Here is a 14,117-nt window from a genome sequence, read left to right on the forward strand (position 1 = left end):
GGTTGGAAAGGGGGGAAAGGGGCGGTGTGAGGGGAAAAGGGGGCGGTACGGGGCGGTATGAGGGGGAAAGGGGAGGTGAGAAGGGCGGGAAAAGGGTGTGAGGAGAAAAGGGCGGGAAGAGGGGAGGTGAAAAGGGCGGGAAGAGGGGAGGGGAAAAAGGCGGGAAAAGGGTGTGAGGCGAAAAGGGCGGGAAGAGGGGAGGGGAAAAAGGGCGGGAAAAGGGGAGGCGAAAAGGGCGGGAAGAGGGGAGGTGAAAAGGGCGGGAAAAGGGTGTGAGGAGAAAAGGGCGGGAAGAGGGGAGGGGAAAAGGGCGGGAAGAGGGGAGGGGAAAAGGGCGGGAAATGGGGAGGGGAAAAAGGCGGGAAATGGGGTGTGAGGGCAAAAAGTGGGCCTTGAGGGTACCCATGATAGTGGCCACGAGGAAAGACGTGGTGGTAGCCATGAGTGGCCCCGAGGGGGGCAGTAAAGGTGGCCATGAGGGGGCGATGGTGGGACTGTGAGTGGCCACGAGGGGACAGTGGTGGCAGCCACGAGAGGGTGATGGTGGTGGCCAGGAAGGAAGCCATAGCAGTGGTTGTGAGGGGGCAATGGTGGTGGCCAGGAATGGCCATAAGGGCACTGATACTGGTGGCCATGAGGGCAGCCAGAGTGGTAGCAGTGAGGGGGTGATGGTAGTGGCCATGACGGGAGTAACAATGGTGGCCATGAGGGCAGCGATGGTGGTGGCCACAAGGGAGACAGTGGTGGGACCATGAGTGGCCATGAGGGCAGCGATGGTGGTGGCCATAAGGGAAACAGTGGTGGGACCATGAGTGGCCATGAGGGTAGTGATGGTTATGGCCAGGAGTGGCCATGAGGGCGTGGTAGTGGTGGCCCTGAGTGGCCACAAGGGCAGCCACGGTGGTGGCCACGACGGGGCAATGGTGGGGACCAGGAGTGGGGGGGGCATCGCTCTGGGACCTGCGCATCGCACCTAAAGCCGCTCAGGTCGGCGCTAGGACCTGCGCATGGCATCTAATCCAAGCGCTGCGGGCGGCGTTAGGACCCGCGCGTTGCCCCATAGCGGCGGCGCTACACCCGCGCCTTGGCCCATAGCGCCCAGTGGGGCGACCATAGAGAGGGTGGGATAGAGCGGCCCCAGAGCGGCGGCCATTGCCTATAGCGGCCAATGCGGCGACCATAGAGCGGGTGGGACAGAGCGGCCTGGAAGCCAGTTCTGGGATTTGGCCTTGGAGCTGAGGAGCTCAATGGAGCCCGAGGAGGAGGAGGAAGAGCGGTGGGACGGCGAAGGGCCGGGTAAGGGGTAAACGGGGGGGAAATGGAGCGGGAACGGGGTAATGGCCGCCGTGTCGAGGGGTGATAGGAGCCGCTTTAGGGGTTGAGTGGCCGCCACTGGCGCTGAGGGGACAGAGGGCGCTGAGGGCTCCGACGGTGGTTGGAAAGGGGGCGGTGTGAGGGGAAAAGGGGCGGTGAAAAGGGCGGGAAGAGGGTGTGAGAGTAAAAGGGCGGGAAGAGGGGAGGTGAAAAGGGCGGGAAGAGGGGAGGGGAAAAAAGGCGGGAAGAGGGGAGGGGAAAAAAGGGCGGGAAGAGGGGAGGGGAAAAAAGGGCGGGAAGAGGGGAGGAGAAAAAAGGGCGGGAAGAGGGGAGGAGAAAAAAGGGCGGGAAGAGGGGAGGAGAAAAAAGGGCGGGAAGAGGGGAGGAGAAAAAGGCGGGAAGAGGGGAGGGGAAAAAAGGGCGGGAAGAGGGGAGGAGAAAAAAGGGCGGGAAGAGGGGAGGGGAAAAAGGCGGGAAGAGGGGAGGGGAAAAAGGCGGGAAGAGGGGAGGGGAAAAAGGCGGGAAGAGGGGAGGGGAAAAAGGCGGGAAGAGGGGAGGAGAAAAAAGGGCGGGAAGAGGGGAGGAGAAAAAGGCGGGAAGAGGGAGGTGAAAAGGGCGGGAAGAGGCGGTGTGAGGCGAAAAGGGCGGGAAATGGGGTGTGAGGGCAAAAAGTGGGGCTTGAGGTGAGCCACGATGGTGGCCATGAGGGAAGATGTGGTGGTCCTGAGGGGGACAGTAATGGTGGCCATGAGGAGGCGATGGTGGGACTGTGAGTGGCCACGAGGGGACAGTGGTGGCAGCCACGAGGGGGTGATGGTGGTGGCCAGGAGGGAAGCCATAGCGGTGGTTGTGAGGGGGCAATGGTGGTGGCCGGGACTGGCCATAAGGGCACTGATGGTGGTGGCCATGAGGGCAGCCAGAGTGGTGGCCGTGAGGGGGTAACAGTGGTGGCTATGAGTGGGTAACGGTGGTGGCCGTGAGTGTCCATGAGGGAGACAGTGGTAGGAACATGAGTGGCCATGAGGGCAGCGATGGTGGTGGCCAGGAGTGGCCATGAGGGCGTGGTGGTAGTGACTCTGAGTGACCACAAGGGCAGCCACGAGGGCAGTGCTAGTGGTGGCCACGAGGGGGCAATGGTGGGGACCAGGAGTGGGGGGGGGCATCGCTCTGGGACCTGCGCATCGCACCTAAAGCCGCTCAGGTCGGCGCTAGGACCTGCGCATGGCACCTAATCCAAGCGCTGCGGGCGGCGTTAGGACCCGCGCGTTGCCCCATAGCGGCGGCGCTACGCTCGCGCCTTGGCCTATAGCACCCAATAGGGCGACCATAGAGAGGGGGGACAGAGCGGCCCCACTGCGGCGGCCATTGCCTATAAGTGGCCAATGCGGCGACCATAGAGAGGGTGGGACAGAGCGGCCTGGAAGCCAGTTCGGGATTTGGCCTCGGAGCTGAGGAGCTCAATGGAGCCCGAGGAGGAGGAGGAAGAGCGGTGGGACGGCGAAGGGCCGGGTAGGGGGTAGACAGGGGGGAAATGGAGCGGGGAGGGGGTAATGGCCGCCGTGTCGGGGGGTGATAGGAGCCGCTTTAGGGGTTGAGTGGCCGCCGCTGGCGCTGAGGGGACAGAGGGCGCTGAGGGGACAGAGGGCGCTGAGGGGACAGAGGGCGCTGAGGGCTCCGGCGGTGGTTGGAAAGGGGGGAAAGGGGCGGTGTGAGGGGAAAAGGGGAGGTGAGAAGGGCGGGAAAAGGGTGTGAGGCGAAAAGGGTGGGAAGAGGGGAGGGGAAAAAGGCGGGAAGAGGGGAGGGGAAAAAGGCGGGAAGAGGGGAGGGGAAAAAGGCGGGAAGAGGGGAGGTGGAAAGGGCGGGAAGAGGGGAGGCGGAAAGGGCGGGAAAAAGGTGTGAGGAGAAAAGGGCGGGAAGAGGGGAGGGGAAAAGGGCGGGAAATGGGGTGTGAGGGCAAAAAATGGGGCTTGAGGGGAGCCTTATGGTGGCCGTGAGGGAAGACGTGGTGGTAGCCATGAAGGGAGTGATGGTGGGGACTGTGAGTGGCCGTGAGTGGGTAACAGTGGCTGCCATGAGTGGCCATGAGGGGGCAATGGTGTTGGCCATGAGTCAATGATGATAGTAGCCATGAGTGGTCATAAGGGCAGCAATGGTGGTGGCCATGAGGGGGCAATGGTGGTGGCAATGAGTCAATGATGCTGGTGGCCATGAGTCAATGATGCTGGTGGTCATGAGTGGCCATAAGGGCAGCGATGGTGGTGGCCATGAGGGGGCAATGGTGGTGGCCATGAGTGGCCATGAGGGCAGAGATGGTGGTGGTCAGGAGTAGCCATAAGGGGGAGATGGTGGCCTGAATGGCTGTGAGGGCAACCACAGTGGTGGCCATGAGGGCAGCAGGAAAGGAGAAAAGGGCGGGAAAGGGGTGGTGTGAGGGGAAAGTTGGCAAAAAGGGTGGGAAGAGGGGAGGTGAAAAAGGCGGGAAAGGGAGGATGAAAAAGGCGGGAAAGGGGGCGGTGTGAGGGGAAAAGGGGTGGGAAGAGGGGATGAAAAGGGGAGGAAGTGGGATGGGAGGGGAAAAGGGGGGGCATGAGGGGAGCCATGATGGTGGCCATGAGGGGGGTGATGGTGATGGCCATGAGTGGTGCTGAGGGGGCAGTGGTGGGACCATGATGAGAGCCATGATGGTGGTGAGCATGAGTGGCTGTGAGGTGGCGATGGTGGTGGCTGTGAGGAGGTGATGATGGGGACTGTGAGTGGCCATGAGTGGTGGTGAGGGGGGTGATGGTGGTGGCCAGGAGGGCAGCCACAGTGGTGGCCATGGCGGGGTGATGGCGGTGGCCAGGAGTGGCCATAAGGGCAATGATGGTGGTGGCCGTGAGGGGGGCGATGGTGGTGACCACGGGGGGGGAGAGGGTGGCCCTGAGTGGCCACAAGGGCAGCCATGGTGGTGGCCAGGAGTAGCCATGAGGGGGATGATGGTGGCCTGAGTGGCCATGAGGGCAGCCATAATGGTGGCCATGAGCGGCCACGAGGGGGACTATGGTGGTGGCCCTGAGTGGCCACAAGGGCAGCCACAGTGGTGGCCACGAGGGGGCAATGGTGGGGACCAAGAGTGGCCATGAGAGCAGTGATGGTGGTGGCCATGAGCGGCCACGAGGGGGACTATGGTGGTGGCCCTGAGTGGCCACAAGGGCAGCCACAGTGGTGGCCACGAGGGGGCAATGGTGGGGACCAAGAGTGGCCATGAGAGCAGTGATGGTGGTGGCCATGAGCGGCCACGAGGGGGACTATGGTGGTGGCCCTGAGTGGCCACAAGGGCAGCCACAGTGGTGGCCACGAGGGGGCAATGGTGGGGACCAAGAGTGGCCATGAGAGCAGTGATGGTGGTGGCCATGAGCGGCCACGAGGGGGACTATGGTGGTGGCCCTGAGTGGCCACAAGGGCAGCCACAGTGGTGGCCACGAGGGGGCAATGGTGGGGACCAAGAGTGGCCATGAGAGCAGTGATGGTGGTGGCCATGAGGGGGTGATGATGGTGTCCAGGAGTTGCTATAAGGGAGTGATGGTAGTGGCCATGAGTGGCCATAAGGGCAATGGTGGTGGTGGCCAGGAGTGGCCATGAGGGGGCGATGGTGGTGGCCATGAGGGGGCAATGGTGGGGCCTGTGAGTGGCCATGAGGGGGGTAATAGTGGTGGCCAGGAGTGGGCAGCCCTCAGGTCATCTCGGTGGCCTCCTCTGGCCTCGCTCCACCAGCCCCGTGTCCTCCCTGCGCTGAGGCCTTCACAGCTGAACACAGGACTCGGAGTGGGGTCTCCTGAGAGGAGCAGAGGAGGACAACAACCCCCTCCGTGGCCCTGTTGTCCCACCTCTGAAACGTGACCATCTTTAGGAGAAGGTGGAGTTGCTGTGGCCAATTTGTCCTCCTGGAATCAATTTGGCGTCAGAATGAGGATAAAAATGATCTAAAAAGGCATTTTTAATCCATTTTCTCCTTCCAGGAGGACACAACCCATCCGTTTCAACGTCCCGAGTGATTGTCCACATGGACCTGGACTGCTTTTACGCCCAAGTGGAGATGATTCGGAAGCCAGAACTGAAAGACAAACCTTTAGGTAGGACTCATCGTTGTTCCTTTGGGGTTAAGGAGGTGGTGGATACGTCAGGATGGGCGAGATCTCTCCAAGGTTTCTCATCACCTCTTAGAGAAGCCTTTTGGGTGGTTGGTTTCTCGGTTCCGTGATGTTCTCACCACCTCGTGACCAAACCGTGGTCTCCTCTGAGGTTCTGACATCCCCACCCTTTAAACCATGTGACCTTTAGGTGTGCAGCAGAAGTCCATCGTGGTCACCTGTAACTACGTCGCCAGAAATCTCGGCGTGAAGAAACTGATGGCGGTGAAGGCCGCCAAGGAGATATGTCCTCACCTGGTCCTGGTTAACGGAGAAGACCTGACGCCCTACAGAGAAACGTCCTACAAGGTTACAGGTAGAGAAACCCAATCGCTGAGGCCGTGGAGACCTCCTGGGAGTGCTCCTGTCCTGACTGTCCATCCGTATTCCTTCTTCTAGAGTTGTTGGAGGAGTTCTGTCCTCTGGTGGAAAGACTCGGCTTCGATGAGAACTTCGTGGACGTCACAGAGATGGTGGAGAAGAGACTAAAGCAGCAGAAGACTTCTTCTGACCTTGTCGTGGCCGGTCACGTCTACAACAACCACGGTGAGTCCAACCCGTGGCCTTCAGCACCGCCTTCCAAGTCTTTCGGAGCCCAAAGGTTGGAACTGGGTGGCTTTTGAAGGCCATTCCATGATCCTGAACGTCCCTCCAACTCAATCCATTCCATCAGTCCACGATCTTGAAGGTCCCTTCAACCCAACCCATTCCATGACCTTCAAGATCCCTTCCAACCCACCCCATTCCATCATCTTGAAGGTCTTCAGAAGACTTTCAGATGCTTTTTAGGACCTAAGAGCGGGCTTGATGGAAGCTGTGGTGATCCCACCTGGTCCAGAAGCCCCTCAGCTGGAAGGTGACAACCATTGTTGCTAACGAGGAGCCTTCGTTCGTCTCGGCAGCCATCGATCTCCACGACAGAACCCACGTGGCGCTGGTTCTGGGCTCTCAGATCGCAGAGGACATCAGGCGAGCCGTGGCCACCACCCTGGGCCTCACCAGCTGCGCGGGAGTGGCCTCCAACAAACTCTTGGCCAAACTTGTCTCCGGGACCTTCAAACCCAACCAACAAACCGTTCTCCTGCCACAAAGCCGACAACATCTTCTCCGTGCTCTTCGTGGTGTCCAAAAGATTCCTGGTGAGTCTTCTCCCCATGGATCTCGTTGGGTTTTGAGGTCCTTTCCCACCCAAACCGTCATTCTCTGATCTTTTGAGGTCTCTTCCACCCCATCCCAATCCCACAATCCCCGGAGAAAGTCACCTTTTTGCTTCTTCTTTGTCCTTTTCTCCACGGTTCTCCACCGCTTCTTCCAGGCATCGGCTACAAAACAGCCAAACGCTTGGAAACGTTGGGAATCGAGAGCGTTTGGCAGCTCCAAACCTTTCCGGCCACCGCGTTGGAGAAGGAATTGGGCCTTTCTCTCGCTCGGCGCATCCAGAAGCTCAGCTACGGCGATGACGACTCTCCGGTGACTCCATCAGGTCCTCCTCAGGTTGGTGGTTTCTTCTCAATCCTTCTCACGGGGCCAAAAATAGACCTCGGAGGCGTTTCTCCAACGCAAACCGTGTGTTTTGGAGGAACATCTCAAAGCCTTTCGCCCCTTCAGTTGAGGTCTCGGCCTCATCTCAGTGATGATTCTACTCGTGGACATCTAAACCTCAAAGGTCTCCTTTGGCTCTTCTTTAGTCCTTCAGCGACGAAGATTCCTTCAAGAAGTGCTCGACGGAAGCGGAAGTCAAAGAGAAACTTCTGGAGCTGCTCCCGAATCTCTTAGAAAGGTGAGGACCTTCCGTAACTCTGTGGTGAGGGATGGAGAAGCCACCGCTTCTCTGGACAACCTCTCCCTCCCCGGAGGACGTTTCTCCCCAAGATCTCATCTGGAGGAGCTTCACAGCGTTCCCCCTTTGGCCTTCAAAGCGTTCCCCCTTTGGCCTTCAAAGCGTTCCCCCTTTGGCCTTCGAAGCGTTCCCCCTTTGGCCTTCGAAGCGTTCCCCCTTTGGCCTTCAGAGCGTTCCCCCTTTGGCCTTCAGAGCGTTCCCCCTTTGGCCTTCAGAGCGTTCCCCCTTTGGCCTTCAAAGCGTTCCCCCTTTGGCCTTCGAAGTGTTCTCCTCTTTGGCCTTCAAAGCGTTCTCCTCTTTGGCCTTCAAAGCGTTCTCCTCTTTGGCCTTCAAACCGTTCTCCTCTTTGGCCTTCAAACGTTCCTCCTTTTCTCCTCCAGGGTCTACAAAGATGGCCGACGACCTCACACGTTGAGACTCACCATCCGCCAGAACTCCTCGAGCGAGCGATGGTTCCACCGCGAGAGCCGCCAATGTCCAATCCCTCCTCATCTCCTTCAATGCTTCGGTCAAGGTAGACGTGAAGGATCTCCCTGGGCTTTGAGGTCCCTTCCGAGCCATTCCACGATCCCTGGAGGTGGCCAAGATGACCCTTGAAGCAACCAAGGGCTGGTGGGACCTCATGGTATCTTCTCTTGTAGGTAACGCCAACCTTCTCTCACCGTTGGTGGACGTCTTGATGAAGCTCTTCCATAAGATGATAAACGTGGAGGTCCCGTTTCATCTCACCCTTCTAAGCGTGACCTTCTCCAACCTCAAAGAACTTCCCAGCACCAAGAAAGGATCCATCGGTTTCTACCTCAAGGAGATGCCACCAAAACGTGACCGGGTAATCAACAGAGGACCTCTGGAGAACCTGTGAGCCAACATGGCCGCGGCCTTCTGGAGAACCTCAACGCTTCATGTCTGTCTTGTTTTTTTTTCCCCCTCCAGGAAGTGGACGATGGAGATGCCGTGTGGCTCCAGAGCCACTGGAGAACCAGAGCCACCAAAGCCAGGAGACATCTGGAGGAGAAAGATGTCCCCGAAGCCGAAGTTCTAAATGGTCCGTTGCCTTTTTCTTCTCATCCCGTTGACCACCTTGAAGATACTCCGAAGGCGATGGTCTGCGGACAACCAGAACCGACGGAGGTGGTGGTGTTTCCTCCTGACGTCGATCCTCAAACGTTCTCCGAGCTCCCTCCAGATGTCCAAGAAGACCTGATGGCCCAATGGAAGAGTCAAGAAGCCATCTCCAAACCTCTGGAGAAGCCCAAAGCCACCAACGAGAAGAGGTCTTCAGCACAAGTCAACACCTTATTGAGGTATCTAAAACCCCGATGAGACCACTGGGATGCGGTGGAAGACGGTGGACTTGGGAGGACTACATTCAAAGATGGACGAGTGCCACGTGGTGATGGTTCTCCACCTCTTCGGTGATGGTTCTTCAAGGTCTTTGTCCCGGTTGCTTGGAAAAGCGCTTTGAGATCATGGAGTCCAAGCGGCTGTGGCCACCGGAGCTCTTCTCCAGCGCTGGTGGCCACCACCGACCTTCCCCGATGGCCACTGGGTGATGAGCCAAAGGCTGGAGAACCTCATGGATGAGGCCACCATGGGACAGTCGGGCCTTGGCCAGGATGGAGAAGGCTTCCGGGGGACCTCAGAGGCCCTTCCAGGGTGGGAAGGAGCACCGGGAAGGGTGTGATGGGAGTTGCAGTCCTGGTTGTAATGGGGCTCTATGCAGGCGCGGGGCGTCATGGGAGTTGGAGTCCTGGTCAAAAAGGGCGTCTATGAAGGCGCGGGGCATGATGGGAGTTGGAGTTCTGGTTATAAAGGGTGTCTGTGCAGCTGCGGGGTATGATGGGAGTTGGAGTCCTGGTTATAATAGCGTCTATGCAGGCGCGGGGTGTGATGGGAGTTGGAGTCCTGGTTATAATAGGGTCTATGCAGGCGCGGGGTGTGATGGGAGTTGGAGTCCTGGTTATAATAGGGTCTATGCAGGCGCGGAGCATGATGGGAGTTGAGTTCTGGTCATAAAGGGTGTCTATGGAGGCGCGGGGTGTGATGGGAGTTGGAGTCCTGGTTATAATAGGGTCTATGCACACGCGGAGCATTATGGGAGTTGAGTTCTGGTCATAAAGGGTGTCTATGCAGGCGCGGGGCATGATGGGAGTTGTCCTGGTTATAACAAGGGAGTGTCTATGGAGCCGCGGGGCATGATGGGAGTTGGAGTCCTGGTTATAAAGGGTGTCTGCAGGTGCGGGGCATCATTTGAGTTGGAGTCCTGGTTACAATAGGGTCTATGCACACGCGGGGCATCATGGGAGTTGGAGTCCTGGTTATTATGATAGCATCTATATAGGCACGGGGCATGATGGGAGTTGGAGTCTTGGCTATAATAAGGGTGAGGTCTATGCAGGCGTGAGGCTTGATGGGAGTTGTCCTGGTTATAACAAGGGAGTGTCTATGGAGCCGCGGAGCATGATGGGAGTTGGAGTCCTGGTCATAAAGGGTGGCTATGCAGGCACGGGGTATGATAGGAGTTGGAGTCCTGGTTATTATAGCATCTATGCAGCCGCGGGGCATGATGGGAGTTGGAGTCCTGGTTATAATAAGGGTGAGGTCTGTGCAGTCTTGAGGCATCATGGGAGTTGTCCTGGTTATAGCAAGGGGATGTCTATGCTGGCGCGGGGTATGATGGGAGTTGGAGTCCTGGTTATAATAAGGGTGAGGTCTGTGCAGTCTTGAGGCATCATGGGAGTTGTCCTGGTTATAGCAAGGGGATGTCTATGCTGGCGCGGGGTATGATGGGAGTTGGAGTCCTGGTTATAATAGGGTCTATGCAGGCGCGGGGTGTGATGGGAGTTGGAGTCTTGGTTATTATAATACATCCCATGCCTGCATAGATGCTGATGGGAGTTGGAGTCCTGTTCATAAAGGGTGGCTATGCAGGCGCGGGGCATCATGGGAGTTCGAGTCCTGGTTGTAAAGGGTGTCTATGCAGGCACGGGGTGTGATGGGAGTTGAGTCCTGGCTATAATGGGAGGGGGGGGCGTCTATGCAGGCACGGGGCATCATGGGATTTGGAGTCCTGGTTATAATGGGGGTCTATACAGGCGCGGGGTGTGATGGGAGTTGGAATCCTGGTTATAATGGGGGTCTATACAGGCGCGGGGTATGATGGGAGTTGGAGTTCTGGTTATAAAGGGTGTCTATGCAGCTGCGGGGTATGATGGGATTTGGAGTCCTGGTTATAATAGCGTCTATGCAGGCGCGGGGTGTGATGGGAGTTGGAGTCTTGGCTATAATAAGGGTGAGGTCTATGCAGGCGCGGGGCATGATGGGAGTTGTCCTGGTTATAATGGAGTCTGCAGGCACAGAGCATGATGGGAGTTGCCCTGGTTATAAGGCTACATGCGGCCGCGGGGCATGATGGGAGTTGGAGTCCTGGTTATAATGGGGGCTATGCAGCCGCGGGGCATGATGGGAGTTCGAGTCTTTGTTATGGGGGGGTCGGTCTGCAGGCGCAGGGCATGATGGGAGCTGTCCTGGCTATGGAGGGGGGCGGGGCCTGCAGGCGCGGGGCGTGATGGGAGTTGGAGTCGTGGGTATAATTGAGTCTGTGAAAGCGCGGGGCATGATGGGAGTTGGAATCCTGGTTATAATTGGGGGGGTCTATGCAGGCGCGGGGCATGATGGGAGTTGAGTCCTGGTTATAATGGGCTCTATGCAGCCGCGGGGCATGATGGGAGCTGTAGTCCATTCTCTAACGTTAGAAGGCACCCGGGGGGTGTCTCCCATCCTCGCCGCGGGGCATGCCGGGAGTTGTAGTCCCAATTCCCTCGCGAGAGACGAGCGGGAGCGGTGCCGGTGGTGCCGCCGCGGGGCATGACGGGAGTTGGAGTCTCCGCCCTCTCCCTCCCGTGAGTGCGGACTCCAAATCCCGGCATGCCCCGCGGCTTCCCGCCTTTTCCATGAGGGGGTTGAGGTGCTTCTCCTTCAGAGCCTCTTCTTCTGAGGTCACCGTTGTCCTTTGGCCATAGAAAACCTTCTGAGCGTCTCCTTTCCCCGTGGAGACCCTTCCGCTGACTCTTATCCGACGTTGTCTCCCCCACAGGAAGCGGAGAAGGTCTTCTCCACCGCCTTCTCCCTTTGCTTTCCACCATCTGGAAGAAGGGGACCCCTCCAGCTCTTCGCTTCGGGTGGTTCTTTGACCCCAAAGGACCAAACCGTGTGGACACCACCACTCCGAGAGCTTCTCAAGTAGCTTCGAAGTACCTCGAGATCATCCGGTGGTGGGAAAGGACCTTCAAGTCCATCCGATTCCACTTCCCACCAAATCGGGTTCCTCCAAGTCCCATCCAACGGGGCCTTCAACATCTCCACAAGTCTACAGCTCCGCTTCCGAAGCTTTGGACGCTTCCATGGAGGACTTCCATCTGAGTCGCACCTCCTTGGACAGAAGATCCGGAAGAATCCACCTGTGGTCAAGTCCATCCACATCTCCTGGAGGTGGTCCCACATCTCCTGGAAGTGGTTTCATGTCTCTTAGAGGTGGTTCCACATCTGGAGGTGGTTCTAGAGGTGGTTCTGGATCTCTTGGAGGTGGTTCTGGATCTCCTGGGGGTGGTTCCACATCTGAAGGTGGTTCTGCAGGTGGTTCCACATCTCCTGGAGGTGGTTCCACATCTCCTGGAGGTGGTTTCATGTCCCTTAGAGGTGGTTCCACATCTGGAGGTGGTTCTAGAGGTGGTTCTGGATCTCTTGGAGGTGGTTCTGGATCTCCTGGGGGTGGTTCCACATCTGAAGGTGGTTCTAGAGGTGGTTCCAGATCTCCTGGAGATGGTTCTAAGCCTCATAGAGGTGGTTCCACATCTCCTGGAGGTGGTTCCACATCTGGAGGTGGTTCTAGAGGTGGTTCCAGATCTCCTGGAGATGGTTCTAAGCCTCATAGAGGTGGTCCCACATCTCCTGGAGATGGTTCCGGATCTCCTGGAGGTGGTTCTGGATCTCTTGGAGATGGTTCCAGATCTGGAGGTGGTTCTAGAGGTGGTTCCACATCTCTTGGAGGTGGTTCTGGATCTCCTGGGGGTGGTTCCACATCTGAAGGTGGTTCTGCAGGTGGTTTCACATCTCCTGGAGATGGTTTCACATCTCCTGGAGGTGGTTCCACATCTCCTGGAGGTGGTTTCATGTCCCTTAGAGGTGCTTCCACATCTGGAGATGGTTCTAGAAGTGGTTCCACATCTTCTGGAGGTGGTTCCACATCTGGAGGTGGTTCTAGAGGTGGTTCCACATCTCTTGGAGGTGGTTCTGGATCTCCTGGGGGTGGTTCCACATCTGAAGGTGGTTCTAGAGGTGGTTCCACATCTCTTGGAGGTGGTTCCACATCTGGAGGTGGTTCTAGAGGTGGTTCCACATCTCTTGGAGGTGGTTCCAGATTTGGAGGAGGTTCTAGAAGTGGTCCCACATTTCCTTGAGGTGGTTCTGCATCTCCTCGAGGTGGTTTCACATCTCCTGAAGGTGGTTCCAGATCTGGAGGTGGTTCTAGAGGTGGTTCCACATCTCCTGGAGGTGGTTCCACATCTGGAGGTGGTTCTCATGGAAATGGGTCGTGAGGACCTCAAAGCTCAGAGGAACCACCGGGTTCTCCTTCCTGGAGAAGATAAAGGTGAAGAAGAGGTCTTCTTGAAGCTCCGGATGTTCTCTTTGGACCACAACGGCGTTGGACAACTGAAAGGTCTCAACTTCTCTTTCCTTGATGGCACCTCAGGAGCTCAGATGGGACCTCTCCAACCCTGAAGAAGGCTCTGAAGAACCATCAAAGCAGATGCAAAGAAGCTCCGTCCAAGCTGACCTTCAACCCTTCCAAAGATGGAGCAAACGAGGACCTCTGGAAGATCTCCTGGAGGTTATATCTCTCCTGGAAGCTGCTCTGATGGCTCCTCAGAACCTTCTGGAGGTTCTCAGAGCTCTGTTTCTCCTCTTGAAGGCCACCGCTTGTCTTAAATGGACATCCAAATGCTCTTTGTGTGGAGGAAACGTCTCAAAGGAAGAGGACCTCTTCTCGGAAGGTCCCAAAGTTTGTTTGTTCCTCATTGTCTTCAGGAAGATTTGCATATCTTGAAGATCTTTGACCAGGAGGACACTTCCTCCACCACCAGGAGGTTCATATAGGACCAAAACCACCTCCAAAGCTTCAGAAGAACCCGAGAGAAGAAGAAGAAGATCGAGTGTTCTGTGGTAACATCTCCTGAGGGACCTCCTGGAGGTGAGATGGGTGGAGAAAGGGTGGGATTGGCCTTCAAAGAGGGGCAGAAGGAGACCTGGGAGGTGGTGGAAGGGGTTGGAAGGACCTTAATGGTCATGGAATGGGGTTGGAAGGAGCTTTGGAGGTCATGGGATGGGTTGGAAGGACCTTTGGAGGTCATCAAATGGGTTTGAAGGACCTCAAAGATGGTGGAATGGTGGAGTTTGAGGACCTTAAAGGTCATGGGATGGGTTTGAAGGACCTTTGAAGGTCATGGAATGGGTTTAAAGGACCTTTGGAGGCCATGGAATGTGTTTGAAGGACCTCAAAGATGGTGGAATGGTTGAGTTTGAGGACCTTAAAGGTCATGGAATGGGTTTGAAGGTCATCAAATGGACCTTAAAGGTCATCACATGGGTTTGAAGGACCTCAAAGATGATGGAATGGTTGAGTTTGAGGACCTTTGAAGGTCATGGAATGGGTTGGAAGGACCTTCAAAGGTCATAGAATGGGTTTGAAGGACCTTCAAAGGTCATGGGATGGGTTTGAAGGACCTTTGGAGGTC

At 57.1% G+C, this 14,117-nt stretch overlaps 1 protein-coding gene across 1 annotated transcript; it reads left to right on the forward strand.

The window, feature by feature from the left end:
• The first annotated feature begins 5,665 nt into the window (after window positions 1-5,665).
• POLI (DNA polymerase iota) lies at window positions 5,666-9,464 on the forward strand. The gene is made up of 8 exons (XM_054055101.1): window positions 5,666-5,799; window positions 5,883-6,029; window positions 6,386-6,622; window positions 6,799-6,977; window positions 7,172-7,263; window positions 7,704-7,837; window positions 7,965-8,152; window positions 8,257-9,464. Exons 1-8 carry the CDS (start codon window positions 5,703-5,705, stop codon window positions 8,644-8,646), a joined length of 1,464 nt encoding a protein of 487 aa, XP_053911076.1. The 5' UTR covers window positions 5,666-5,702; the 3' UTR covers window positions 8,647-9,464.
• The last annotated feature ends 4,653 nt before the right edge of the window (window positions 9,465-14,117 follow it).

This window comes from Cuculus canorus, chromosome Z, assembly GCF_017976375.1.
Source record: "Cuculus canorus isolate bCucCan1 chromosome Z, bCucCan1.pri, whole genome shotgun sequence".
Lineage (NCBI taxonomy): Eukaryota > Metazoa > Chordata > Aves > Cuculiformes > Cuculidae > Cuculus > Cuculus canorus.